This window comes from Archocentrus centrarchus, unplaced genomic scaffold (genome assembly GCF_007364275.1).
Source record: "Archocentrus centrarchus isolate MPI-CPG fArcCen1 unplaced genomic scaffold, fArcCen1 scaffold_42_ctg1, whole genome shotgun sequence".
Taxonomy (NCBI): Eukaryota; Metazoa; Chordata; class Actinopteri; order Cichliformes; family Cichlidae; genus Archocentrus; species Archocentrus centrarchus.
Genome location: NW_022060268.1, coordinates 1869778 through 1895335, shown reverse-complemented (window position 1 = coordinate 1895335; position 25558 = coordinate 1869778). Strand labels below are relative to the sequence as shown.

The 25558-nt window shown below is 46.2% G+C and overlaps 1 protein-coding gene and 1 pseudogene across 1 annotated transcript; both read left to right on the top strand.

The window, feature by feature from the left end:
• Positions 1-1587: 1587 nt before the first annotated feature.
• Positions 1588-25142, top strand: LOC115777052 (UDP-glucuronosyltransferase 2C1-like; annotated as a pseudogene).
• On the top strand, positions 17505-19528 carry LOC115777053 (uncharacterized). Its single transcript, XM_030724870.1, has 2 exons — positions 17505-19359; positions 19476-19528. Exon 1 carries the CDS (start codon positions 17598-17600, stop codon positions 18978-18980), a length of 1383 nt encoding a protein of 460 aa, XP_030580730.1. The 5' UTR covers positions 17505-17597; the 3' UTR covers positions 18981-19359; positions 19476-19528.
• Positions 25143-25558: the final 416 nt, after the last annotated feature.

The window sequence follows — 25558 nt, the reverse complement described above, 5'->3', positions numbered from 1 at the left end:
AGGGTCTGTTTAACAGTGACACAGCTGTGTGACTTCCTGTTTGTTCCCCATGATGCACAGCTACAGGACCAAAATGCAGCGTCTGTCAGCGGTGCACCGTGACCAGCCGGTTACACCACTGAGTACCGCAGTCTTCTGGGTGGAGTTTGTGATGCGACATGGTGGAGCACGGCACCTACGGTTAGCATCACATGACCTGAACTGGTTCCAGTACCACAGCTTGGACACTGGTGCTGCCCTGCTGGTCGCCTTGATGACCGCTGCTGCTTTGTGGTGGACATGCATACGCAGCTTCATGCAGCGGTGCAGATGGCGAGCAAGAAGAGAGAAGAAGGACTGAAAGGAGTTTTCTTTTTAATTACATTTTTAGAATTATTGGTAGATGACCTGCTCTATCATCGCAGCTCCAGCCACACTGATAACCAATTAATAATAACAGATTGATAACAGATTAACAGGCTGCATCACATGGTGTTGTGTTTGGTAGAACTTAGTCTCCAAGTTTTCCCTCACTTATGGTGTTCCACAGGGATCCATTCTTACACTTCTTTTTTTTATTCACATAATCAATATTTCACTGAAATGTAATGCACATTTTTATGCAGGTGACAGTATTTTATACACTACCAGCTCTTTCCTTAATTGGACTTATTTTAAAAAATGTCAAAAATCTCGAATCAATCTTAAACATGTGCACGCTGTTCATGGGGCTGCCTGATTCCAGCCTGCTGTCTACATCCAAACCCTTCATGGTCATAAAACTGACATTCATGTTTATAAATGCTTAATGAATTGATACTAGATTGACTTTCAGCACCATACTGAGCACACCGCAAGACTACTGAAGGTAACATTGTATTTTTATACAGAAACAGTCTGCATTGAAGCTTCGCTGTTTTTTAATCACATGCGATGTGCTCGCTCACCTTTGTATGTCAAAAGGTGGGACGGTCCCTCTGACAAACAGGAGAGAGCAGCACAGTCATTATGAAACTTTACTGCACTGATTAGCCAGTCATGTCCACTTACAGCTGAACACAGTACTTCCATAACCCTCTCCTATTTCAGAGGTTATGCAAACATGTTTTAATCGCTGTATCTGTGTGTTACCTATCTGGCTGTCTCCTGTCTGAGCATGTTTGTACAAAGGTCTCTCTGGTCCTGATCTCAGTGAGAAACTTGTGAAAATAAAGGATGTGGAAATTTTCTTCTGTACTGGAGTTTTTCTGTGTGCTGTGTAGTCCACTATTGTAAATGTTACTGTCAGTGGGTTTATTTATGTTTTCACAGATTCAGTCTAATACTGAATGAAATGCAGTGCTGAGGCTGTGGTTAAAATCCCCCACTGTAATGATTTTATCTGACCTGAGCACTAACTCTGATAAAAGTGAGAAATCAGACTCTGAGTGACATCCAGGCCATGAATAAACAGGTTTTTGTGTTTTCAGGCTCAGAGGTAGGTTCAGGATTGGTACTTAAAGGAACGTGTGAGTAAACATGATTTTGTGTTTTACAGCAGTAGATTACAGTTTGCCGTCCAATCAGAGCGCAGCTCTCATCTGTAGCTGCCCTCTGCAGACTGGACTCTGGACCTGCAGCTGCAGTCTGACTTTAATTTGTTCACAAACTCAGGATCTTGTTGTTGTTTCACACATGATGCGGGTTTCCACGTCTCCTCCTCTCCTTCTTCTTCCCCTCGCACTCCTGCTCCTTCTTCCTGTCGCTCCGGCACATGGCGGACATGTTCTGGCTTTTCCAGGAGAGTTCAGCCATTGGTTGAACATGCGGACCATCTTAGAAGAGCTACTGAAGAGGAACCACTCTGTCACCGTCTTAGTGCCCGATGCATCGCCATCTATCAACTACAACAACAGCTACGAGGCCGCCAAGTTCAACTTCCTGGTCTTCAAGGTAAGGCTGGCATTTATGCAGCGTGTTTGTAGTTGTAGTGACACCCAAAGAAACAACCCAGAGCCACAGATCAATCACTGCTAATCACTGCTAATAACTACTAATCACTGCTGATTGCTGCTAATCACTGCTGATCACTTCCAATCACTGCTAATAACTACTAATCACTGCTAATTACTGCAGATTATTTCCAAGGATATCAGTGACCTTAAACTTTAAGTTTTAAAGCATTGCTTAATATTAGGTGGGGGTCTGTGGCACCTCCCATGAAGATTTTGACTGCTTATCTACCTCTGAGAAATAATGCATTTTATTTTTTTATTTTCCTTCCTCTGGTTATTTTTTTATTTCATTATTTTTCTAGTGCTTTTGAGCGTTTGTGATATTGCAGAGTTTTCTGTCCCACTTTGAGTAATTATTTTGGTTTGGGGAAATTGACTTTTGGTTCATGTCTTAATTGTTGTTAATAATTATAGAAGCTTCACCTGTGTCCTGCTCCCTCCTGTTTCTTCTTGAGCAATTAGTCAACTTTGTATGCAATCATGTGACAAACTAAGTCCACCCTTACTCCTTCCACAGGAATTCAGAGGGTCAGTAGCAGCCAGGTGTTGAAAATCAAATGCATTGATTAGCTGACCGTGATCAGTGTGAGCAGATCTATGAAAGCAGAAGTTTCATTGATCAGTGTGAGCAGATCTATGAAAGCAGAAGTTTCAGCAGTTTGCAGGTCTTGAGCATTCAGGTGTGTGCTAACACAATCCCACTATATTGCCAAGAGTGGACATCCCAATAAATTCACCCAAGCTCAGACTGTTTAACTACCTCAGTGACCTCACCCCCAGTGATGGGCAAGTCATCCCCCTCGTCCCCAGACTCTGCTTCCACTACAGAAGGCGTGTCAGTGGGATTCAGGAGGTCCTCGAAGGATTCCTTCCACCGTCCGACTATAGCCTCAGTTGAAGAGAGCAGCACCCCACCCACACTATAAACCGTGAGTGGAGCACCGCTTTCCCCTCCTGAGCCACCTGAATTGATTTGATGCTGTCTGAGAGTCTTTTTCCATAGCTTCACCGAACTCCTCCTACACCAGAGTTTTTGCTTCGGCCACTGCCCAAGCTGCGTTCCACTTGGCCTGCCGATACTTGTCAGCTGCCTCTGGAGTCCCACAGGCAAACCAAGCCCGGTAGGACTCCTTCTTCAGCTTGATGGCTCTCTTCACCTCAGGTGACCACCATGTGGTTCGGGCATTACCACCACAACAGCCACCAACCACCTTGCAGCCACAGCTCCTAGCAGCAGCCTCAACAATGGAGGTGTAGAACATGGTCCATTCGGACTCAATGTCCTCAGCCCCCCTCAGGATGCTGTCGAAGTTCTGCCGGTGGTGGGAGTTGAAGATCTCCCGGACTGGGGCTTCTGCCAAGCATTCCCAGGACACCCTCACAATAAGTTTAGGTGCACCAGGTCTGTCCAGCATCTTCCCCCGCCACCAACTCACCACCAGGTGCTGAGTTGGATCCTGTGGGAGGTCCTGCGGGACTATGAGGTGTCTGGCTCGTCGTTGCGGGCCATTCAGTCTCTGAACAACCGCAGTGAGAGCTTGGTCTGTATAGCCAGTAATAAGTCGGACTCGTTTCCTGTGGGTGTCAGACTCCATCAGGGCTGCCCTTTGTTTCCGATTCTGGTCATAATTTTTATGGACAGAATTTCTAGGTGTAGCCAGGTGGCGGAAGGCTTCTTCCTTGTGGCCTCAGAGTTTCATCTCTGCTCTTTGCAGATGATGCGGCCCTGTTGGCTTCATCAGGGGGTGGCCTCCAGCTCGCAGTGGAACGGTTCACAGCTGAGTGTGAAGCAGCTGGTATGAGAATCAGCACCTCTAAAGCTGAGGCCATGGTCCTCAGCCAGAAAAGGGTGGAGTGTCCTCTCCGGCTCAGGGATGAGTCCCTGCCCCAAGTGGAGGAGTTCAAGTATCTCAGGGTCTTGTTCACAATTGACGGGAGAAGGGAGCGGGAGATCAACAGACGGATCAGGGCTGCTTCTGCAGTGATGCAGACACTGCACCGATCTGTCATGGTGAAGAGGGAGCTTAGTGTAAAAGCGAAGCTTTACTGGTCGATCTACGTTCCTACCCTCACCTGTGGTCATGAGCTTTGGGTAGTGACCGAAAGAATAAAATCGCGAATACAAGCGGCAGAAATGAGTTTCCTTGGCTGGCCTCTCCCTTAGAGATAAGGTGAGGAGTGCCGGCATCCAGGAGGGGCTCAGAATAGAGCTGCTGCTCCTCCACATCGAAAGGAGCCAATTCAATTCAATTCAATTCAATTCAATTCAATTCAATTCAATTCAATTCAATTCAATTCAATTCAATTCAATTCAGTTCAGTTCAATTTTATTTATATAGCGCCAAATCACAACAAACAGTCGCCTCAAGGCGCTTTGTATTGTGGGTAAAGACCCTACAATAATACAGAGAAAACCCAACAGTCAAAACGACCCCCTATGAGCAGCACTTGGTGACAGTGGGAAGGAAAAACTCCCTTTAACAGGAAGAAACCTCCGGCAGAACCAGGCTCAGGGAGGGGGGGTCATCTTTTTTGAGGAGGCTGAGGGGAGAGAAAAGACATGCTGTGGAAGAGAGCCAGAGATTAATATCAATTAATGATTAAATGCAGAGTGGAGTATAAACAAAGTAAATAAGGTGAATGAGAAGAAACAGTGCATTATGTAAACCCCCCAGCAGCCTAGGCCTATAGCAGCATAACTAAGGGAGGGTTCAGGGTCACCTGATCCAGCCCTAACTATAAGCTTGATCATAAAGGAAAGTTTTAAGCCTAATCTTAAAAATAGAGAGGGTGTCTGTCTCCTGAATCCAAGCTGGAAGCTGGTTCAACAGAAGAGGGGCCTGAAAGCTGAAGGCTCTGCCTCCCATTCTACTCTTAAGTATCCTAGGAACCACAAGTAAGCCAGCAGTCTGAGAGAGAAGTGCTCTGTTGGGGTGATATGGTACTATGAGGTCTTGAGATAAGATGGTGCCTGATTATTCAAGACCTTGTATGTGAGGAGAAGGATTTTAAATTCTATTCTAGATTTAACAGGGAGCCAATGAAGAGAAGCCAAATGGGAGAAATCTGCTCTCTCTTTCTAGTCCCTGTCAGTACTCTAGCTGCAGCATTTTGGATCAGCTGAAGGCTTTTCAGGGAGCTTTTAGGACAGCCTGATAATAATGAATTACAATAGTCCAGCCTAGAAGTAATAAATGCATGAATTAGCTTTTCAGCATCACTCTGAGAAAGTATGTTTCTAATTTTAGAAATATTGCACAAATGCAACAAAGCGGTCCTACATATTTGTTTAATATGTGCATTGAAGGACATATCCTGGTCAAAAATGACTCCAAGATTTCTCACAGTGTTACTGGTGGCCAAGGTACTGCCATCTGCTTCGACATTAAGGGCCTATTCCAGGAAGCAGGTTTAGCTAACAGCTCTGGGTTTGTTAACCCTAAAATGAGGGGAACTCAGGTTTTCAGTTCCAGAAAGAGAGCTAACTCTAACTCTGAGTCAGTTTCCAGGGTAACAGACTCTGTGACCCTAACCCACTCGGTGGCAGATTTTATCCAACAAACTCGGAGTCTTTCTCAGAGCTGACACTCCAATGTCACATGTCTGACACTCCGATTCATTTCATCATTCAATACGTCTTCCTGGAATATGCCCCATGTTTCTAAAATTTGTAGGGCCATGTGTGTCATCTGGCTTCATGGATAGATAAAGCTTGGCATCATCTGCATAACAGTGAAAATGGCTCTCAGTCTTCAGAGGAATCAGCTGAGACAGTGCCAGATGTCAAAGGAGTCAGCTGTGAGCCCTGCACAGCCCTAGCCTGCACAACCTGAGTATCCTGAGGAAACCTGTGCATCCTGTGCTAGAATTGCCACAGCCCCAGTCATCTGAAGAGACTACGAGCCCTGCGCACTATGAGGCCCCCAGAAAATCCTAAGTTTCCTGCATCCTCAGAAAGTCCTGAGCTAGTGGGTCCTGCTCCACGTGAGCCTGTCGATCCAGATCCTGTGAGTTCTGAGCCCTTGGTCCTCAAAGCTGCCAAAACTTGAGCCTATGGGTCCTATCCTCCTATGCTAGTGTGACCTGTGTGTGATATCTTCTCGATCTTTGAATAACTGATCTGGAGCCAGTCAGTTCAAAAGTAACAGCATCTGCATTTATTCAGCAGTCATTCAGTATCTGCATTCATGGCAAAGGATAATAAGATAGTTATCTCTTGTGGGCAACCAGTGAGAATCCTCTGTTAGAATTACCCATAATCCTTTTCCATTACAGTGTGCAAAACAATTTATAATGTGTATTGTGTTGAATACATTGGCACTGTGATCATATACCAGTTAAAGTATGTCAACAAAATGAAATACTCAGACAATCTGTGCATTAAATTTCCAAATGAGAATACTTAAAAAAATAAATAATAGAATAGAATAGAATAGAATGCCTTTATTGTCATTATACAGGATGTACAATGAGATTGGAGGGCCACTCCTGTTCAGTGCCATGCAACAGAAAATCAAACTCTCTAAAATAAAAATAAAAATATTATAATCTAGTATAATCAAGAAATATACAGAAAATAACAATGTATAAAATATACAAAAAATAGAATGTATAAAAATATATACATACATTGGTGCATCTGTACATTGTAAGAAAAGTAAATAAGTGTATACATATAATAATGAAGATGATGAATATTGCACTAGTGAATGAATACTGGATATTACACAATATAGGAATGTTGGATATTGTTCAGTATGAATAATCTAATATTGCACAGAGATGTGGGTGTTGAACAGTTAGAGTGGGTGAGTGTGTGAGTTCAGGGTGGTGATTGCTCTGGCGAAGAAACTGTTCTTGAGTCTGTTTGTTCTGGCTTTGATGCTCCTGTAGCTCCTGCCAGAGGGCAGCAGGTCAAACAGGTCAAAGCCAGGGTGTGAGCTGTCCTTGATGATGTTCCTGGCTCTGCTGATGCAGCGGGAGGTGTAGATGTCCATCAGGGAGGGGAGAGGGCAGCCAACGATTCTTTGTGCTGTCTTGACTACCCTCTGAAGCCTGACCCTGTCTGCCTCAGTGCAGCTGCCGTACCATACTGTGATACAGTACGTCAGCAGGCTCTCAATGGATGAGCGGTAGAAGGTCAGCAGCAGGTTTGAGTCCAAGTTGTTCTTGCTGAGGACCCTCAGGAAGTGAAGTCGCTGCTGAGCCTTCTTGATAACAGCTGTGATGTTATCTGACCAAGAGAGATCAGCAGAGATGAGGACACCGAGAAACCTGAAGGTGTGGACCCTCTCCACACGCTCCTAAATACTATCCTAAATACTTTTAAGTACATGTTACAAACTGAACCGTTACTTTTAGTTCAACATGTTATTACAACAAGCAGAGAACTGGAAGTAGAACATTATGTATATTCAAAATCCTATCATGTTGTGACCATCAGTGCACAGCTACATACCTGCATTTATGGCAAAGGATAATAAGGTAGAGTAGTTATCTCTTGTGGACAATGCTGAATTCCCTAAGATGGAACTCGCATGTTTGTTCGATGAAAAATGCAGGAGGCGCTCAATTCATTTCTAATTGCATTTATTATTACATCAAATAATAAATGCAATTAGATCCGGACCAGATTATGTCTCCCTGACCACAAATACAATTTCCTCATCAGTTCACGAAGTCTGATGCCCTCTTTCTCCCTGGGTCTGCCTTTTATTACTGCTACACAAGGTCATAGAAAGGGTGTGAGTGTATTTTCTTCTGTTTTACAGCTGGCAGGTGGTTATCTCCATTTCCAACGTGTGGTTACATTCCAGCATTGTGATCAAGGTTAGCAAGGTTTAACTTGAATATTTTTAACTATGTTACACTGCCCTCTGGCTGTGCCTCCAGAGTGCATCTACATCACTGACCTGCAGAGGCTCTCCATCATTCTGCAGTGGGTCTTCATTGCTGGGCCCCCTGCCAAACCACCAAAGATGTCCCATCACCTCCTTTGACACTGGTGTCCACCCATGCCACCCAAGGGTCTCTGTCAGCATTGTCGGTCCTAAATCAAGCCTTCAAAGGGTCTCCACTGCTGTCCACCTGGCAGTCCCCAGGAGTTATCTCCATTATTGGTCATCTAGTTGGCCTCCAGAACTGTTTTGTACCCTCTTTTTAGCCTCTTAACCCAGCTGCTTCTTTGTTTTTGGACTTGTCCTGGTCCCTTGCTTCCCCCTTGTCTCATAAGTTAGATTCTGTTCACCTGTGTCTTGTTTTCCTCTGCTGTGTACTCTCTCCCTAATTTCCTCATGTGAGTATTTAAGCTTTCATGTTTCCTCACTTTTCTCTCATATTGTCCCTCATCCTGTGTGCTCTGTGTTTCTGCCTTGTGAATCTCTGCTCCTTATTATTTTCTATTCTGTATTTTGGCAAAAGCTGATTTCTTTAGATCCCATTCCTGTCTCGTGCATCCTGCATTTGGGGCCACAACCTGCCCTCCACACAGCAATTCATGATAACCTGAACGTTTACACAGTGTCACTGGGCTGTAACTGATCAGTGATCTGATCAGGTGTTTCCTCCTGCAGGTGTCATACAGCAAGGAGGAGTATCTGAGCATCATGCAGGAATTCATCCACTTCTCCATGTACGAGTCACACGCCTCCTCACTGCTGCACAAGTTCATGAAAATGAACTACTTCATGGGGCGCACTTTAGACTTTGGGAGGCAGCAGTGTGATGGGATGCTGAAGAACAAGCAGCTGATGGCGATTCTGAAAGATGCCACATTTGACGCCGTTCTGCAAGACCCAATGGCAATGTGCGGCGACTTGGTGGCTGAGGTGCTTGGCGTGCCGCTCATCCTCTCACTGCGTTTCAGCATTGGCAGCGTCATGGAGCGACACTGTGGTCACGCCCCATCACCACCATCTTATGTCCCGTTAGCTCCTCTGCCCTACAGCGACCACATGACATTCACGGAGAGGCTGATCAACATGGTAACGTACGTGGCATCATCGTTGCTAACCGAACTGGCCTGGAAGCTGTCACCAGTTAAATACTACAGTGAGATCAAAGGTCAGAGGTCACATTATATTGATTTCATCATCTTTCTGAACTCAAGAAGTTTAAGAAATCAAAGTAACCAAACACAAACTTTTAATTTGAAGTCATGTTCCTTATTTCTTGTGTGGACAGGAAGTGCCAGCAGTGTGTGTGAGACTCTGGGAAAGGCTGATGTGTGGCTCATCAGGACATTCTGGGACATTGAGACCCCACGGCCGATCCCGCCCAACTTCAAATATGTGGGCGGTCTGCACTGCAAACCGGCCAATCAGCTGCCGGAGGTGTGAGCTCTGAAGACTCACAGTACTTTTATTCTGAAATAGCAAGATGAATGATGATGTATTAATAATGTCACATCTTCCAGGACCTTGAGGAGTTTGTGCAGAGTTCAGGCGATGCTGGCGTAGTCGTGGTTTCCTTTGGCTCCATGGTAACCAACCTGACGATGGAGCACGCTAATGTCATCGCCACTGCCTTTGGACAAATCCCACAGAAGGTCAGAAGCTCCATCCACTCAAAAACATTCAGGGACTGGGTTATCAGCAGCTATTGATCACATTACTGATTACTTTCTGCAGTAATCATCAAAAACCAGATGAAGGTACAAAAAGCTCAGATGGTTTGTTTACCTGTGAGTTTGTTGGTTTGTTTACCTGGGCCCTATTCCAGAAAGCAGTCTTAGGTAAGTACTCTGGGTTTGTAATCCTAAAATGTAGGAAACTGTTCCAGAAAGAGAGCTGTGCTGAGTCAATTTCCATGGTAACAGACTCTGTGAGCCTAACCTGCTCCTGACAGGTATCTCTTTGACTCCTCCTCACAGTTTCATGTTCTCAGAAATGTCTCAGCTTTATAAGTTTTAAATATTTCAGTGCAGTTTTGGGAGGAAGAGACATTTTAATAGAGATTGCAGATCGTGTCGGGAACATGAATCCATTATGAACAGTCTGAATCCCTGATCCTGATCCCTTTGGATCCTCCTGCTGTGCAGGTGGACTGGGACACGGTTTGCTGATCCATTATAGAGCCTCTGATCACCAGTTTAGGTGGTTTTCAGTGGAAAATATGCTGAGATTCATACTCTGAATTTCAGACTGCAAAACTTTTTTTTTTTTCAGTTACTTTAAATTCATTTAGTTCAGTTTTAAAATCATTTCAGCCTCATCTTCACTTAAACATTCCTATTATCTCAAGGATCCAGACATTTGTCCATCACTGAGCTTTTACAACATGACCAATGATCGATCATTGATCAGTGTGTTCTGTGTCTAAAGCTTCATCCAGATCAGTCTGATGTAACAGTGATGCTACAGTAACTGCCAAGCCAAGCCAATTTTATTTATAAAGCACTTTAAAAACAGCAAGCACTGACCAAAGTGCTGAACAAAGAAAACAAGACAACAGTACACAAGGGAAGTGCAGATAAAAATAAATAAATAAAAATAACATAGGATAAAAGCAACAATAACATACAGTTTATCAAGAATCAAATAATAAAACAGTATATAGGTAATATAATAATAATAATAATAACTATAATAGTAATAATAACTAGGTAAAATAAAATACAAAATAAATACACAACAACTAAAATCAGCATCTCAAACCTGGTCAAAAGCCAGGTGAAATAAGTGGGTCTTAAGAGGTTTTAAAAGTTGTCAGTGAGGAGGCCTGTCTAATATGCAATGGCAGCGAGTTCCATAGTTTAGGGGCTGCCACTGCAAAGGCTCTGTCCCCCCTAAGCTTCCTCTGAGTCCTCGGCACGTCCAAGAGCAGTTTATCAGCTGATCTGAGCGAGCGGGAAGGGGAGTGTAGGTGCAGTAACTCATAGAGGTACGATGGGGCGAGGCCATTTAAAGACTTAAAAACAAATAAAAGGATTTTAAAATGAACTCTAAAATAAACAGGCAACCAGTGCAATGAAGATAAAACAGGGGTAATGTGCTCCCTCTTACGTGTTCCAGTCAAAAGCCGTGCGGCGGCATTCTGGACCAGTTGAAGACGAGCCAATGAGGACTGGTTTACGCCAATATACAAGTTACAATATACAGAGTTACAGTAATCCAGCCGGGACGTAACAAAGGCGTGGATTACTGCTTCAAAATGATCTTTCGACAAGATGGTTTTAATCTTGGCGAGCTGTCTCAGGTGAAAGAAACTGGATTTCACCACAGCAGTAATCTGACCCTCCAACCTAAGACTCTCACCCATCTTAACTCCCAAATTTGTGACCATGGGTTTTGCATACTGGGATGAAGGACCCAGATCCACAGAAATTGGAGCCCCAGTGACGCCCGAACCAAAAACGATCGCCTCCGTCTTATTTTCATCAAAATGCAGGAAGTTCAAAGCCATCCAAGCTTTGATTTCATCGAGACACTTTGTCAAGGTCTGTATGGAGTCTGCATCACTATGTTTTAGGGGCATATAAATCTGGGTATCGTCGGCATAACAGTGGAAAGCAATTTTCTGCTTTCTGAGAATAGAACCAAGGGGCAACAAATATAGAGAAAACAGCAATGGTCCAAGAATTGCAGTAAATGTTTCAGAGGAACTGACTGACAGTCTGACAGCTGCAGCTGCCTCATTATAAATCTGTGACATCATCGCTGTCATGACTGTAAAAGCTTCATGGTACAAAAATAACAAACTAATTTCTAACTGGGATTTTAGTGTTTGTAGAAACATAAACGTCTGCAGATGAATTCGCTCCTCTGATCGCTTTGCAGAGACTTTATGAAGGAGGAAATGAATGGGAGTGTCAGACAGGTGGTTCAGGTGCAGCAGGAGGGGCGGAGTCAGAGACACTCAGAGGTTGTTGGATAAAACCTGCCAGGTCAGGGTCACAGAGTCTGTTAGCATGGTTGTAACAGTATTTACATTTAAGTTTTCGTTGAGCTGTATATTTGAACTTGCTCTTTTGCACCACCTAGTGGTGGACTATAGAAAGTACAATTGTTTGTAGCTTGTGTTTCCACCCGAGCCCACTGTACCGATGCACATGCTATGCGGGCTGCGGCGGCTGGTTAGCTCCACACAGAGAGAAAGAAACGCGGAAAGTTGATAAGTGAAGAAAGAAGGGAGAAAGAAGGTGGAGAAGAAAAAACTAAGATCGTTAAGGATTGTTTAGCCCCTCCTGGATGTCAGTTCACGAGGTTTGTGTACTTATATGTTTTATTATCTGTGATTAATATCTTCGTTGACTGACACAAAGTACAAGAATGAGTTTTGATATGGTATTTTTTTTGTTGTTTTCTTCTGTCGTGAGCAGTTCTCACGGGTTGTGAAGACAAGAATAAACCCTGTTTTATGATTCTACGTCGTGCGCTCGTTAATCCTTGAGGGTGCTACAGTGAGAACTCTTCTGCTCCGCGCTGGTAGATGAAAGGACGGTGCCGACAACAAGTAGCAGAGGCGCCACGGTCAGTCACGGCTATGCACAACAAGGACACAGCCATCGCAGGAAGGTTCAGGTGCCCCCAAAATAAATGTCGCCCCAGTTAAAGGACTTACTTGAGTTACTTACAAAAAATTGACTGTTAAAGGAATTAAAACCAGCTTCTCAGTATTGAGGAGCAAAGCAAAGGACTTGAATATTTTCTCATTGTTACATTTCTACCGCTTGAGTGACTGATATTTATATAGTATTAATTTGATGTTGTGATAAGTAATCTGTGCAATGTGCATTCACTGTGTTTAAGTAAGTGCCAGAAGATACAATATTAATGGCTTGGTAAAGACGTGATTTAAAGAGTTGCAATAATTACTGTGTTTTAAGATCACAACAGTCAGTTCAAATAAGACCAATATTTATTTACTCCTCCTTACCAAATCAAATTCAGGCTGCTGCAGTCAATCCTGCACTTAAGGTTAATTTAAGAGTAAATAATAAAATAAACTCCAACAATGGCAGAGTTTGAGGCTAATCCAGAAGTTAATGAAGATGGTGACGTGGAACAACTTCCTGCAGATGAAGAATTACAAGCAGCAAAAGGCACAGCTGATGATGTCTCTACTACCTCACAAAGGGCACAAAGGAGCCAAAGAGTCCGTACGCTGACGGAAAAGGGCCAAGAACTGCACGATGAGCACAAAAGTAAGGCTGCATATCGTTTCAGTGTGCGCTATGAGAAGTGGAAAGCTGTTGTTAAGGATGCCAAAGGAGCCATAGATGGTCAGTGCTCAAAGGGTCTGCTACAGGAACATGTCTCCAAGGTTTCAAGTGCTTCTAAAGATGTGAATGCTGCCTATGTAGAGTTGAGACACATTGAATCTCCAGATAATGATACAAGACGGAGAATGGACGCGTGTGAAGCCATAACAAAGACAATTATCGGAGCACTAGCAAGGTGCCCAAGTAGAGCTGAAGTTCAAGGAGATGAATGCTTGAGGGAGACTGAGTCTATATCTAAGTTAGTAGCCTCAGACAGGATAAGTGTAAGGTCAGACAACACTAAGCTCTCCTCTCGTTCAAGAGTTTCCACTAGACACTCCAGCAGGCTCTCGGATAAAAGACAAGATGCAGCTGCTGAAGTTGCAGCAAATGAAGCTGCGCTGCAAGTTCTGCTTGAACAAGAAACTCATATGAAGGAAATTGAAAGACAAGAAACAGAAATAGCACAAAGACAGAGAGCTCTAGAAGCTAAGCGCAGAGAAGTGGAGCGACTTGAGACAGTAAAAAGGCTAAATGCAGCAAGGGCTCGACAACAGGTGTATGAACAAGGTGAATGCTCAGATGAAGAAATATACAGCCTACTTCATCACAGCTCTGACAAGAAACATGAAGTCAAGTCTGGAAACAATGACTCACATTTCAACCGGTGTCCTTCCCCACAAAATGTGACACTCCAACAAGAAGTGAATACAACAGACCTGGTCAAGGCATTTGCAGAATCTCTCAGTGTAAGTCGTCTTCCAGCACCAGAGCCAACAATATTCAGCGGTGATCCTATTAGATATAATGATTGGAAGATTTCCTTTCAGACTCTAATCGGCAGAAAAAATATACCAGTTGAAGAGAAGACTTATTACCTGAGAAAGTATGTAAGTGGACCTGCAAGGAAGGCAATAGAAGGATACTTTCCGCTTGGCACAGAGTCAGCATATTATGCAGCATGGACAGTTCTCGAAGAGAGGTATGGCAATCCCTTCCTTGTAGCCAAGGCCTATAGAGATAAACTTGATGCATGGCCCAAGATAAGCTCTAAGAGCAGTATGGAACTTCAAGCGTTTGCTGACTTCCTCTGCTGCTGCAAGACTGCCATGTCACAAATGAAGGGCCTTGAAGTGCTCAATGACTGCAATGAAAACCAAAGGATGCTTGCAAAACTCCCAGATTGGCTCATTTCACGGTGGAACAGAAAGGTTATGGAAGTGCAAGAGGAGAGCCACACCTTTCCAACCTTCAGCCAATTTGTGGATTTCATCTCACGAGAAGCCAAAATTGCCTGTAATCCCATAACATCTCTTTTCGCTCTGAAATCAAGTGAAATTGAAGGAGCAAAAACACCAAAGAACAGAAGCCATGGAGCGAAGGTACTGGCAACTAACTCAAATGAAAGATCTGTCAGTACTAGTTGTATGTACTGTGAGAAGTCAGGTCACAGCCTGCTTAAGTGTAGGAAGTTCATGAGTGAAAGCATTGATGAGAGGTTAAACTTTGCTCGAGACAAGCAGTTATGTTTTGGCTGCCTGAAGTCTGGTCACCATTCTAAGGATTGTGAGAGCAGAGCAACATGTGATACATGTGATAAAAAACATCCAACATGTCTTCATGACAATCGTACCAGAAAAGAAAGAACAATGAGAAATCAAACCAACAGTGACAGCACAAGACAAAGAAACCCAGACGCTTCACAAGACAACAGTTTCACACCAACAACAAGTGAAGCAACATCTAACAGAGTCGCACAGAATGTTGATGACACTCACACCTCCTCCGTTGTTCCAGTATGGGTGTCAGCTGAAGGTGAGCCAGAGCGCGAAGTTCTCGTGTACGCGCTTCTTGATACGCAGAGCGACACGACCTTTATTCTTGAAGAAACGGCACGAGCTCTGCATATAAAAGGCGAATCAGCTCAGCTAAGGCTTACCACCATGTCTTCAAGAAACACAGTTGTGTCCTGTTTCAAGCTCTCAGGTCTACAAGTAAGAGGGTTTTACTCAAATAAGACAATTTCCCTACCTGTAACGTATGCAAGAGACTTCATACCTGCAAATCGAGATCACATTCCAACCCCTCAAACAGCCAAGGCATGGCCTCATCTTGAATGCATTGCAGATGAGCTTGCTCCAATACAAAGCTGTGATATTGGCCTGCTGATTGGCTACAACTGCCCCCAAGCACTTGTTCCTCGTGAAGTTGTGTCAGGAAATGAAACCCAGCCATTCGCACAAAGGACTGATCTGGGGTGGAGTATTGTGGGTTATGGCAATCCATGTCTCGATTATGGAGATGGCTTTGGAGTGAGTCATCAAGTCGTTGTGAAGCAAGTGGTGCCTGATGTTCAACCCTATTCAAACATCACCAACAAGGTCCACTATGTTTACAGAACTCAGATAAGGGAAACGGTCTCTTCTACAGAGGTCCTAAAAATGTTGGAATCTGACTTTGTTGAGAAGGCTTCAGAAAATGTAAAGGTCTCTCAAGAAGATCTCAGATTTCTAACAAAGATAAAGAAGGGCATTAGGCACAAGGAGGATGGTCATTTTGAGATGCCACTCCCATTCAAGAGCGAAAGGCCTAACCTGCCAGATAACAAGGCATGTGCTATTCATCGTCTCAAATGTTTAGAAAGGAGGCTGAAGAGGAACAAGCAGTACTACATGGATTACAAGAATTTCATGGATGAGATAATAGCCCATGGGGATGCTGAAAAGGTTCCAGACCAAGACACTGACAAAAGACCAGTTTGGTACATCCCACACCATGGGGTGTATCATCCACAAAAACCTGGAAGGATTCGCGTCGTCTTTGATGCCTCTGCTAAGTTCCAAGGCACTTCACTAAATGACCATCTTCTGACTGGTCCAGAACTAACAAACACCCTGCTCGGAGTCTTGTGTCGCTTCCGTAAAGGCCCAGTGGCCTTCATGTGTGATATTGAACGCATGTTCCACCAGTTTCACGTGCGTGCTTGCGACCAAGATTACCTACGGTTCTTGTGGTGGGAGAACGGCGACCTTGAAACTCCATTCACAGTCTACCGAATGAAGGTACACCTATTCGGTGCAGCATCGTCTCCAGGTTGCGCCAACTATGGTCTCAAGCACCTTGCAGCTGAAGGAGAAGGAAGTTTTAATGAAGAAACCATCAAGTTCATCAAAACCAACTTCTATGTTGATGATGGACTAGCAAGTGTCGACACTGAAGATCAAGCAATACAGCTTGTCAACGAAGCACGCAAATTGTGCAGCACGGGCAACCTTCGGCTGCACAAGTTTGTCTCAAACAGCACCCGAGTTTTAGCTTCGCTTCCAAAGGAAGAATGTGCTGCGGTTGCCAAGGACCTTGATATAGCATTTGAGGCAGTGCATATGGAAAGAGCACTTGGCGTACAATGGTGCGTGGAATCAGATCAATTCCAGTTCCGAGTGGTTGTCAAGGAAAATCCACTCACCCGAAGAGGAGTATTATCTACAGTTGCCTCTGTGTTCGATCCATTTGGGTTCGTGTCACCTTTCATTTTGCTAGGAAAACAAATTTTGCAACAAATGTGCCGAGACAAGCTCAGTTGGGATGAAGCCTTACCTGATAGCCTTCGTCCCCAGTGGGAGTCCTGGCTGCGTGAACTGGGAAACCTTGCAGAGGTAAAGATTCGCAGATGCTACATCCCTCCGAACTTCAAGCCACAACACTATGAGCTTCATCATTTTTCTGATGCGAGTGCATCTGGATATGGCATGTGCACTTACCTGAGGGCAGTAAGCCCATCCGGCGAAGTTCACTGCTCCTTGGTGATGGGAAGATCGAGAGTTCCACCATCCAAAGTCACAACTATTCCACGGCTTGAGTTGTCGGCTGCCGTTGTTGCCGTTCGCATCAGTGACATGCTGAAAAGGGAATTGGAAGTGGAAATCTCAGAAGAAAGGTACTGGACTGACTCCAAGGTGGTACTCGGATACATCAGTAATGAAGCCAGAAGGTTTCATGTATTTGTTGCAAACCGTGTGGAACGCATCAAACAAAGTACAGAGTCAACACAATGGTGGTATGTAACCTCCGAAGATAATCCAGCAGATCACGCCTCAAGAGGCCTTACAGCAAAACAACGTGTAGCCTCAAACTGGTTCAAAGGTCCAGATCTTCTCTGGCAGAAGGTCATAACCAGTGGTGAAATCAAGGTGGGAGAGTTATCGAACAGTGACCCAGAGGTCAAGAAGGTTCAAGTCCACAAGATACAAGCAGAAGAACAAAGGTCACTGTTGGATCGGCTACACAAGTTTTCAGACTGGTTGAGAATGATTAAGGCTGTAGCCAGACTCAAGCGCTATGTCAAGGAAGTGAAGGATCACAAGAGGTCATGTGACATTGTCACCCTGCAAGAGAGAAAGGAAGCAGAGGTAACAATAATAAGGATGGTTCAAGAAGCGGCGTTCGCTCAGGAAATAAAAACCTTACAACATCATGAAGTGATGCAGACCAATGACAGGGTCAACAAGCTACACAAGTTATGTCCATTTCTTGACGACCATGGCATTCTTCGGGAAGGCGGACGCTTGATGCATGCTGCCTTGCATCCCGATGTCAAGCATCCTGTGATCCTGCCAAGAAACAGTCACGTGACTGCGTTACTCGTCAGACATTATCACGTGAAGACTTACCATCAAGGACGAGGAATCACTATGAATGAGCTTCGAGCTAACGGATTTTGGATACTTGGATGCAGTAAGATTGTTTCATCCTGTATCTATAAATGTGTAAAATGCAGGAGGTTCAGAAGACCCACAGAGCAGCAGAAGATGGCAGACCTCCCGGAGGACCGGATGGAAACTGCACCACCATTCACCTACTGTGGGATGGACTGCTTCGGTCCCTTTTTTGTCAAGGAAGGCCGCAAGGAGTTAAAGCGTTATGGATTGCTAATCACCTGCATGTGCTCCAGAGCAGTACATCTCGAGATGCTTGATGATCTGTCTACAGCTTCCCTCATCAACTCTTTACGTGCATTCATAGCCATCAGAGGTACAGTTCGACAAATAAGGTGTGATCAAGGCACGAACTTTGTAGGCACCAGAAATGAGTTTGTTGAAGCATTTAAAGAAATGGATCAAGCAAAACTGGGAAAACTGGACTGCGAGTTTCTCATGAACATCCCAGCGTCAAGCCACATGGGTGGCATCTGGGAGAGACAAATCCGCACCATAAGAAGTGTACTCACATCAATCCTGGAACAATCAGGCAAACAACTCGACAGCTCCTCTCTAAGGACGTTCCTGTATGAAGTCATGGCAGTTATCAATAGCAGACCATTGACTACTAACCAACTGTGTGATCCATCAAACCCAGAACCTTTAACACCAAACCACATACTAACCATGAAGTCCACGATCATCTCCCCACCTCCAGGAAGGTTCGTGAAGGAAGATCTTTATCTCCGTAAGAGGTGGCGTCGTGTTCAACTCCTCACCAACACTTTCTGGACAAGGTGGAAAAGAGAGTATTTGTTGAATCTCCAGAGTAGACAGAAGTGGACCAAAGAGCGTAGAAATGCTAAGGTCGATGATGTTGTCCTCCTGAAGGATGAGATAACTCCACGCAACCAGTGGAAGTTGGCAAGGATCATTGAAGTTTACCCTGGTAAGGACGGAAGAGTGAGGAAGGTGAAATTGTTGATAAGTGATCCAACTCTGGACAAAGAAGGAAAGCGTACCTCCAAACCTGTTCATCTGGAGAGACCAATTCAGAAGACAGTCGTTCTGATAGAAGCAGAAGAAGATTCTCAGCCTCACTCTGCCTAAAATATAGTTCATAATCCTTAATTCATAAGCAGTTCCTTATTTCATTGTTAATAGTTTGTTCCTTTAAAATCACAAGTGATTGGTGGGAGTGTAACAGTATTTACATTTAAGTTTTCGTTGAGCTGTATATTTGAACTTGCTCTTTTGCACCACCTAGTGGTGGACTATAGAAAGTACAATTGTTTGTAGCTTGTGTTTCCACCCGAGCCCACTGTACCGATGCACATGCTATGCGGGCTGCGGCGGCTGGTTAGCTCCACACAGAGAGAAAGAAACGCGGAAAGTTGATAAGTGAAGAAAGAAGGGAGAAAGAAGGTGGAGAAGAAAAAACTAAGATCGTTAAGGATTGTTTAGCCCCTCCTGGATGTCAGTTCACGAGGTTTGTGTACTTATATGTTTTATTATCTGTGATTAATATCTTCGTTGACTGACACAAAGTACAAGAATGAGTTTTGATATGGTATTTTTTTTGTTGTTTTCTTCTGTCGTGAGCAGTTCTCACGGGTTGTGAAGACAAGAATAAACCCTGTTTTATGATTCTACGTCGTGCGCTCGTTAATCCTTGAGGGTGCTACAATGGTAACTGACTCAGAGTTGGAGTTAGCTCTTTCAGGAACTGAAAACCTGAGTTTCCTCATTTTAGGGTTGCAAAGCTAAGCCTGCTTCCTGGAACAGGTCCCAGGAGGTTTCTTTGTTTACCTGTGAGTTTGTTTGTTTGTTTACCTGGGGGTTTATTTGTTTACCTGGGGGTTTCCTTCCCCTACCACCTGGTGTGTGTTTCATTCATTTCAGGTGATTTGGCGTTACCGTGGCAATGCTCCAACTGCATTGGCTTCAAACACAAAGATTTCTAATTGGATCCCTCAGAATGACCTGCTGGGTATGACTCATTCATCCTGTCATAGGATTTCAAAATATAAGCCTAATGAGGCTTTTATACAGATTTGTGATTCCCTTTCAAAATAAAAGTCCATTTTTTTCCTCCTCAGGTCACCCCAAAACACGAGCATTCGTGACTCACGGCGGCACTAATGGTCCGTGTTTCATGGTGTGCCTCTGGTCGGTATCCCACTGTTTGGCGACCAGCATGATAATCTTGCCCGTATGAGTCGCCTCGACGCCGCCATCGTCCTCGACTTCAACCATCTGACAGCTGAGGAGCTGACAGAGGCGCTGTACACCGTCATAAACCAGCCGAGGTAGGGGTGATTTTACTGTGACACAGTTTGTCTTTACATTTCCTGTTTTTGTTTGTTTGTTTTCATTGTTGAAATTTTTCCTCTTCAAAGTAAAAGTCCCGGCTTCCTGTTGAATTAGAAAACTTAATTTAATTTTCCTGTCTTTGACACCAGTACTTCACACTAAAAGTGTACCACTGTTTAACAGTGACACAGCTGTGTGACTTCCTGTTTGTTCCCCATGATGCACAGCTACAGGACCAAAATGCAGCGTCTGTCAGCGGTGCAGCGTGACCAGCCGGTTACACCACTGAGTACCGCCGTCTTCTGGGTGGAGTTTGTGATGCGACATGGTGGAGCACGGCACCTACAGTTAGCATCACATGACCTGAACTGGTTCCAGTACCACAGCTTGGACACTGGTGCTGCCCTGCTGGTCGCCTTGATGACCGCTGCTGCTTTGTGGTGGACATGCATACGCAGCTTCCTGCAGTGGTGCAGATGGCGAGCAAGAAGAGAGAAGAAGGACTGAAAGGAGTTTTTAAATTTTTAGTGATACATGAAAATGTTTTGACATTGTGCAAAGGCGCAAGGCAGAGCCTTCAGCTTTCAGGCCCCTCTTCTGTGGAACCAGCTCCCAGCTTGGATTCAGGAGACAGACACCCTCTCTATTTTTAAGATTAGGCTTAAAACTTTCCTTTTTGATCAAGCTTATATGTAGTTAGAGCTGCAACTAAAGATAATTTTTGGTAGTCAAATAATCTGTCAATTATTTTATCGATTAGTCAATGATTATTTAAATTTTACCTCACCTGTTCAAGCCTGCACACCTGTTAAGATCACCTTGTTGTTTCTTATCACAATTAAAATAATGACCCATAAAAATACGAGTTTGAAACTAATCAGATGTATTTTTAAGATTAATGTGACCATCACAATAAATATCAAATAATTCAATTCAATTCAATGTTATTTATATAGCACCAAATCACAACAAACAGTCGCCTCTGTCATGTCCTGGGCCGTTTGCCCAGCGTTTTGTGTTTATAGTTTATTTCCTGTGCTTGTCCTCCCAGTGTGTTGTCTTGTCCCCAGTGTTGTGACTCGTCTGCGTATTCCTTGGTTTATCACTTCCTGTATTATTTTGCCAGTGTGTTTTCCCTGTGCTTTGTGTCTAGCTTTGCTTCCCCTGTGTAATTAGTTTCATTTGCCTCACCTGTTGTTCCCTGCTGTTTCCTCTTGCCCTGATTACCCTTTGTGTATTTTAGCCCTCAGTTTTCATTTGTTCTCTGTCGCGTCGTTGATGTTTTGTGCCCGCATGTTCCAGTGTTCCTTGTGTTTTCCCTTCGTCACCCCTCCGTTGGATTTTGGTGTTCATTCTCCTCCGAGCCTTAATAAACCTCCTTTAAGTTATGTTTACCTCTGGAGTCCTTCGTTTTTGCCCTTCCTCACCCGTTTCCTCCCCGGCCATGACAGAACGACGCAACCATTACAAAACCCCCTCCGGCTCCAATTTTTTCGACGGCACTCGTCTAGCGCTGGGGGGCCCGGCGTCTTTGAACAGTCCCCGTCATCGTCACTCACCTGCCTCCCCTTTCGCTGATCCCTCCCTTCCTCAGCAGCCGCGGAGGAGAGGGAGTTCCTGGCAGAAACGGCGGAAGGCACCCCTAGACCCGAGCGGTATAACGCCGCGGACCGCTTCACCACTTCACGCCCAATCCTCCGTTTCCGTGAGTAACACTGGCTTCAACGCTACCATGCTTGCGGACAATTATTCCTGTCACCCCCCTGCCTTTCCCCTCCCTGAGGTGGCAAAGCAGACCATTATCCGTTGGGTGGATTCACTGGTTATGGACCTTCTGGCTGACCCATGTGAGCAGGAACAGCAACAGCTCACGGCCCAGCTGCAAGGGCTAGTCGACGATCACCCTTGGCTATTTGGCTCTCTGCATGGGTTAGTGCAGGATTTCTTAACCTCCACCCTTCACCTACAGCAGTCCCCAGTGTCAGCTCATTCTCAGTCCCCAGTGTCAGCTCATTCTCAGTCCCCAGTGTCAGCTCAGTCTCAGTCCCCAGTGTCAGCTCATTCTCAGTCCCCAGTGTCAGCTCATTCTCAGTCCCCAGTGTCAGCTCATTCTCAGTCCCCAGTGTCAGCTCAGTCTCAGTGCCCAGTGTCAGCTGTGGCTCCGGCTCAGTCTCCCCAGTCAGCTGTGGCTCCGGCTCAGTCTCCCCAGTCAGCTGTGGCTCCTGCAGCTTTCCCTCGGCCGGCCTCTGCGGAGCTCCCTGCACCCGCTCCTGTTCCGCGGGGGGGGCAGCCCCGGACGGGCGGGCCTCTGCACCCGTTCCTGTTCCGCGGGTGGGAGCACCAGCGCCTCACTGACCTACGCCGCCTGCAATAGTCACCCCTCAGCCACCTCAGTCAGCTCGCACTCAGTCTGCTCCAGCCCCTGTAGCTCTCCCTCGCACTCAGTCTGCTCCAGCCCCTGTAGCTCTCCCTCGGTCCCCAGTGTCAGCGGTTTCTGTGCCCTCTCAGTCAGCTCCAGTAGCTCTTCCTCGGTCCCCAGTGTCAGCTGTTTCTGTGCCCTCTCAGTCAGCTCCAGTAGCTCTTCCTCGGTCCCCAGTGTCAGCTGTTTCAGTGCCCTCTCAATCAGCTCCCTCTCAGGCCCCAGTGTCAGCTAGCTCTCACCTCTCTGTTTCCACGCAGCCAGCTCTCCCTAGCTCTCGGCCTGTTTCCACGCAGCCAGATCTCCCTAGTTCTCGGCCTGTTTCCACGCAGCCAGATCTCCCTAGCTCTCGGCCTGTTTCCACGCAGCCAGATCTCCCTAGCTCCCGGCCTGCTTCCACGCAGCCAGATCTCCCTAGCTCTCGGCCTGTTTCCACGCAGCCAGATCTCCCTAGCTCCCGGCCTGCTTCCACGCAGCCAGATCTCCCTAGCTCCCGGCCTGCTTCCACGCAGCCAGATCTCCCTAGCTCCCGGCCTGCTTCCACGCAGCCAGTCGTCTCCCGGCCTGCTTCCACGCAGCCAGTCGTCTCCCGGCCTGCTTCCACGCAGCCAGTCGTCTCCCGGCCTGCTTCCACGCAGCCAGTCGTCTCCCGGCCTGCTTCCACGCAGTCCCCTGCACCTCGGTTATTCCCCGAGCAGCCCCTGCTGCTCAATAAAGCAGCAGTGTGCCCTGTTCCGCGGTCCCAGCCTGCGCATCCGGAGCCTCACCATGTAGGCCCCGTTCAGCCCAAGGTCTCCGCTCAGTCCGAGCGCTCCGCGCCAGGGGGCCCCACTCAGTCCGAGCCGGTGGGGGTCTCCGCTCAGTCCGAGCACTCCGCGCCAGGGGGTCCCGCTCAGTCCGAGCCGGTGGGGGTCTCCGCTCAGTCCGAGCGCTCCGCGCCAGGGGGTCCCGCTCAGTCCGAGCCGGTGGGGGTCCCGCTCAGTCCGAGCCGGTGGGGGTCCCGCTCAGTCCGAGCGCTCCACGCCGCCTGAGGGTTCCCCACCAGAGCCCGGAGTCGCCCGTCTCCGCCGCTGCATGCCCCGCGGTCGGCCTCCAGTGTCTGCTCCCTGTCGCCGCCGCCGCATGCCCCGCGGTCGGCCTCCAGTGACTCCTCCTCGTCGTTGCCGCCGCCGCTGGGAGCGCGGTCGGCCTCCAGTGACTCCTCCTCGTCGCTGCCGCTGGGAGCGCGGTCGGCCTCCAGTGTGTTCTCCTCGTTGCCGCCGCCGCCGCTGGAAGCGCGGGCGGCCTCCCTAGTTGGGACTCTGCCTTGTGGCTCTTGGCCTATACGGCCCCTGAACTGTGGACTGCTTTCCCCCTTGCCGATTGCTGTTTCTGTTTTGTTTTGGTTCCTGAGTTGTTGTGTTTTGGGTTTCGTTTCTGGTTTTGTTGCTCCCTGCCTGGTTTTATTTGTTTGTTCTGGGCCCTCCTTCCTGTTCCCCACCTCCCGCCCTGGTTTGTTTTTGTTTCTTGTTTGGCCGTCGGGAGCCGGCCTTTGAGGGGGGGGTACTGTCATGTCCTGGGCCGTTTGCCCAGCGTTTTGTGTTTATAGTTTATTTCCTGTGCTTGTCCTCCCAGTGTGTTGTCTTGTTCCCAGTGTTGTGACTCGTCTGCGTGTTCCTTGGTTTATCACTTCCTGTATTATTTTGCCAGTGTGTTTTCCCTGTGCTTTGTGTCTAGCTTTGCTTTCCCTGTGTAATTAGTTTCATTTGCCTCACCTGTTGTTCCCTGCTGTTTCCTCTTGCCCTGATTACCCTTTGTGTATTTTAGCCCTCAGTTTTCATTTGTTCTCTGTCGCGTCGTTGATGTTTTGTGCCTGCGTGTTCCAGTGTTCCTTGTGTTTTCCCTTCGTCACCCCTCCGTTGGATTTTGGTGTTCATTCTCCTCCGAGCCTTAATAAACCTCCTTTAAGTTATGTTTACCTCTGGAGTCCTTCGTTTTTGCCCTTCCTCACCCGTTTCCTCCCCGGCCATGACAGCCTCAAGGCGCTTTGTATTGTGGGTAAAGACCCTTCAATAATACAGAGAAAACCCAACAGCCAGAACGACCCCCTATGAGCAGCACTTGGTGACAGTGGGAAGGAAAAACTCCCTTTAACAGGAAGAAACCTCCAGCAGAACCAGGCTCAGGGAGGGGGGGTCATCTGCTGTGAGGGGGCTGAGGGGAGAGAAAGACATGCTGTGGAAGAGAGCCAGAGATTAATAAATATTAATGATTAAATGCAGAGTGGAGTATAAACAAAGTAAATAAGGTGAATGAAAAGAAACAGTGCATGAGTACTGAGTACCGCCGTCTTCTGGGTGGAGTTTGTGATGCGACATGGTGGAGCACGGCACCTACGGTTAGCATCACATGACCTGAACTGGTTCCAGTACCACAGCTTGGACACTGGTGCTGCCCTGCTGGTCGCCTTGATGACCGCTGCTGCTTTGTGGTGGACATGCATACGCAGCTTCCTGCAGCGGTGCAGATGGCGAGCAAGAAGAGAGAAGAAGGACTGAAAGGAGTTTTTTTTTTATTACATTTTTAGAATTTCATATGATTTTAATATGATGCAGGACTGCCTCTGTCTTGGTTAGCTGAGCACTCCTTGCCCAGTGAAATTTAAAAGTGGACATTAGCTAAAGTCAAAGTCAGTGATCTCTCTTATTGCATATCAGACAGTGTTCTGTCCAATAAGCTTATCTTATTTTTTGTTCATACTATTCCTTAAATTACTGCCATCTTGTGGCTAGAGTTGGCTAATGTCTCTGGAAGCAGGCTCGATTCTACTTGCTTCTGATTCTACCAAAATCTGCAGCGCATGCTGATTTTTGTAGAATCACTGGAGCTGACTGAAGCTGTTGGATATCTTGTTTTTAAGGGATGATGTAGAATTCCATTTCCAGGTCCAAACTGTCACATGATCAATATGCCACAG

Coding starts and splice junctions, on each gene's coding strand:
- LOC115777053 (XM_030724870.1), top strand. CDS start 17,598: ATGGTTCAAGAAGCGGCGTTCGCTCAGGAAATAAAAACCTTACAACAT.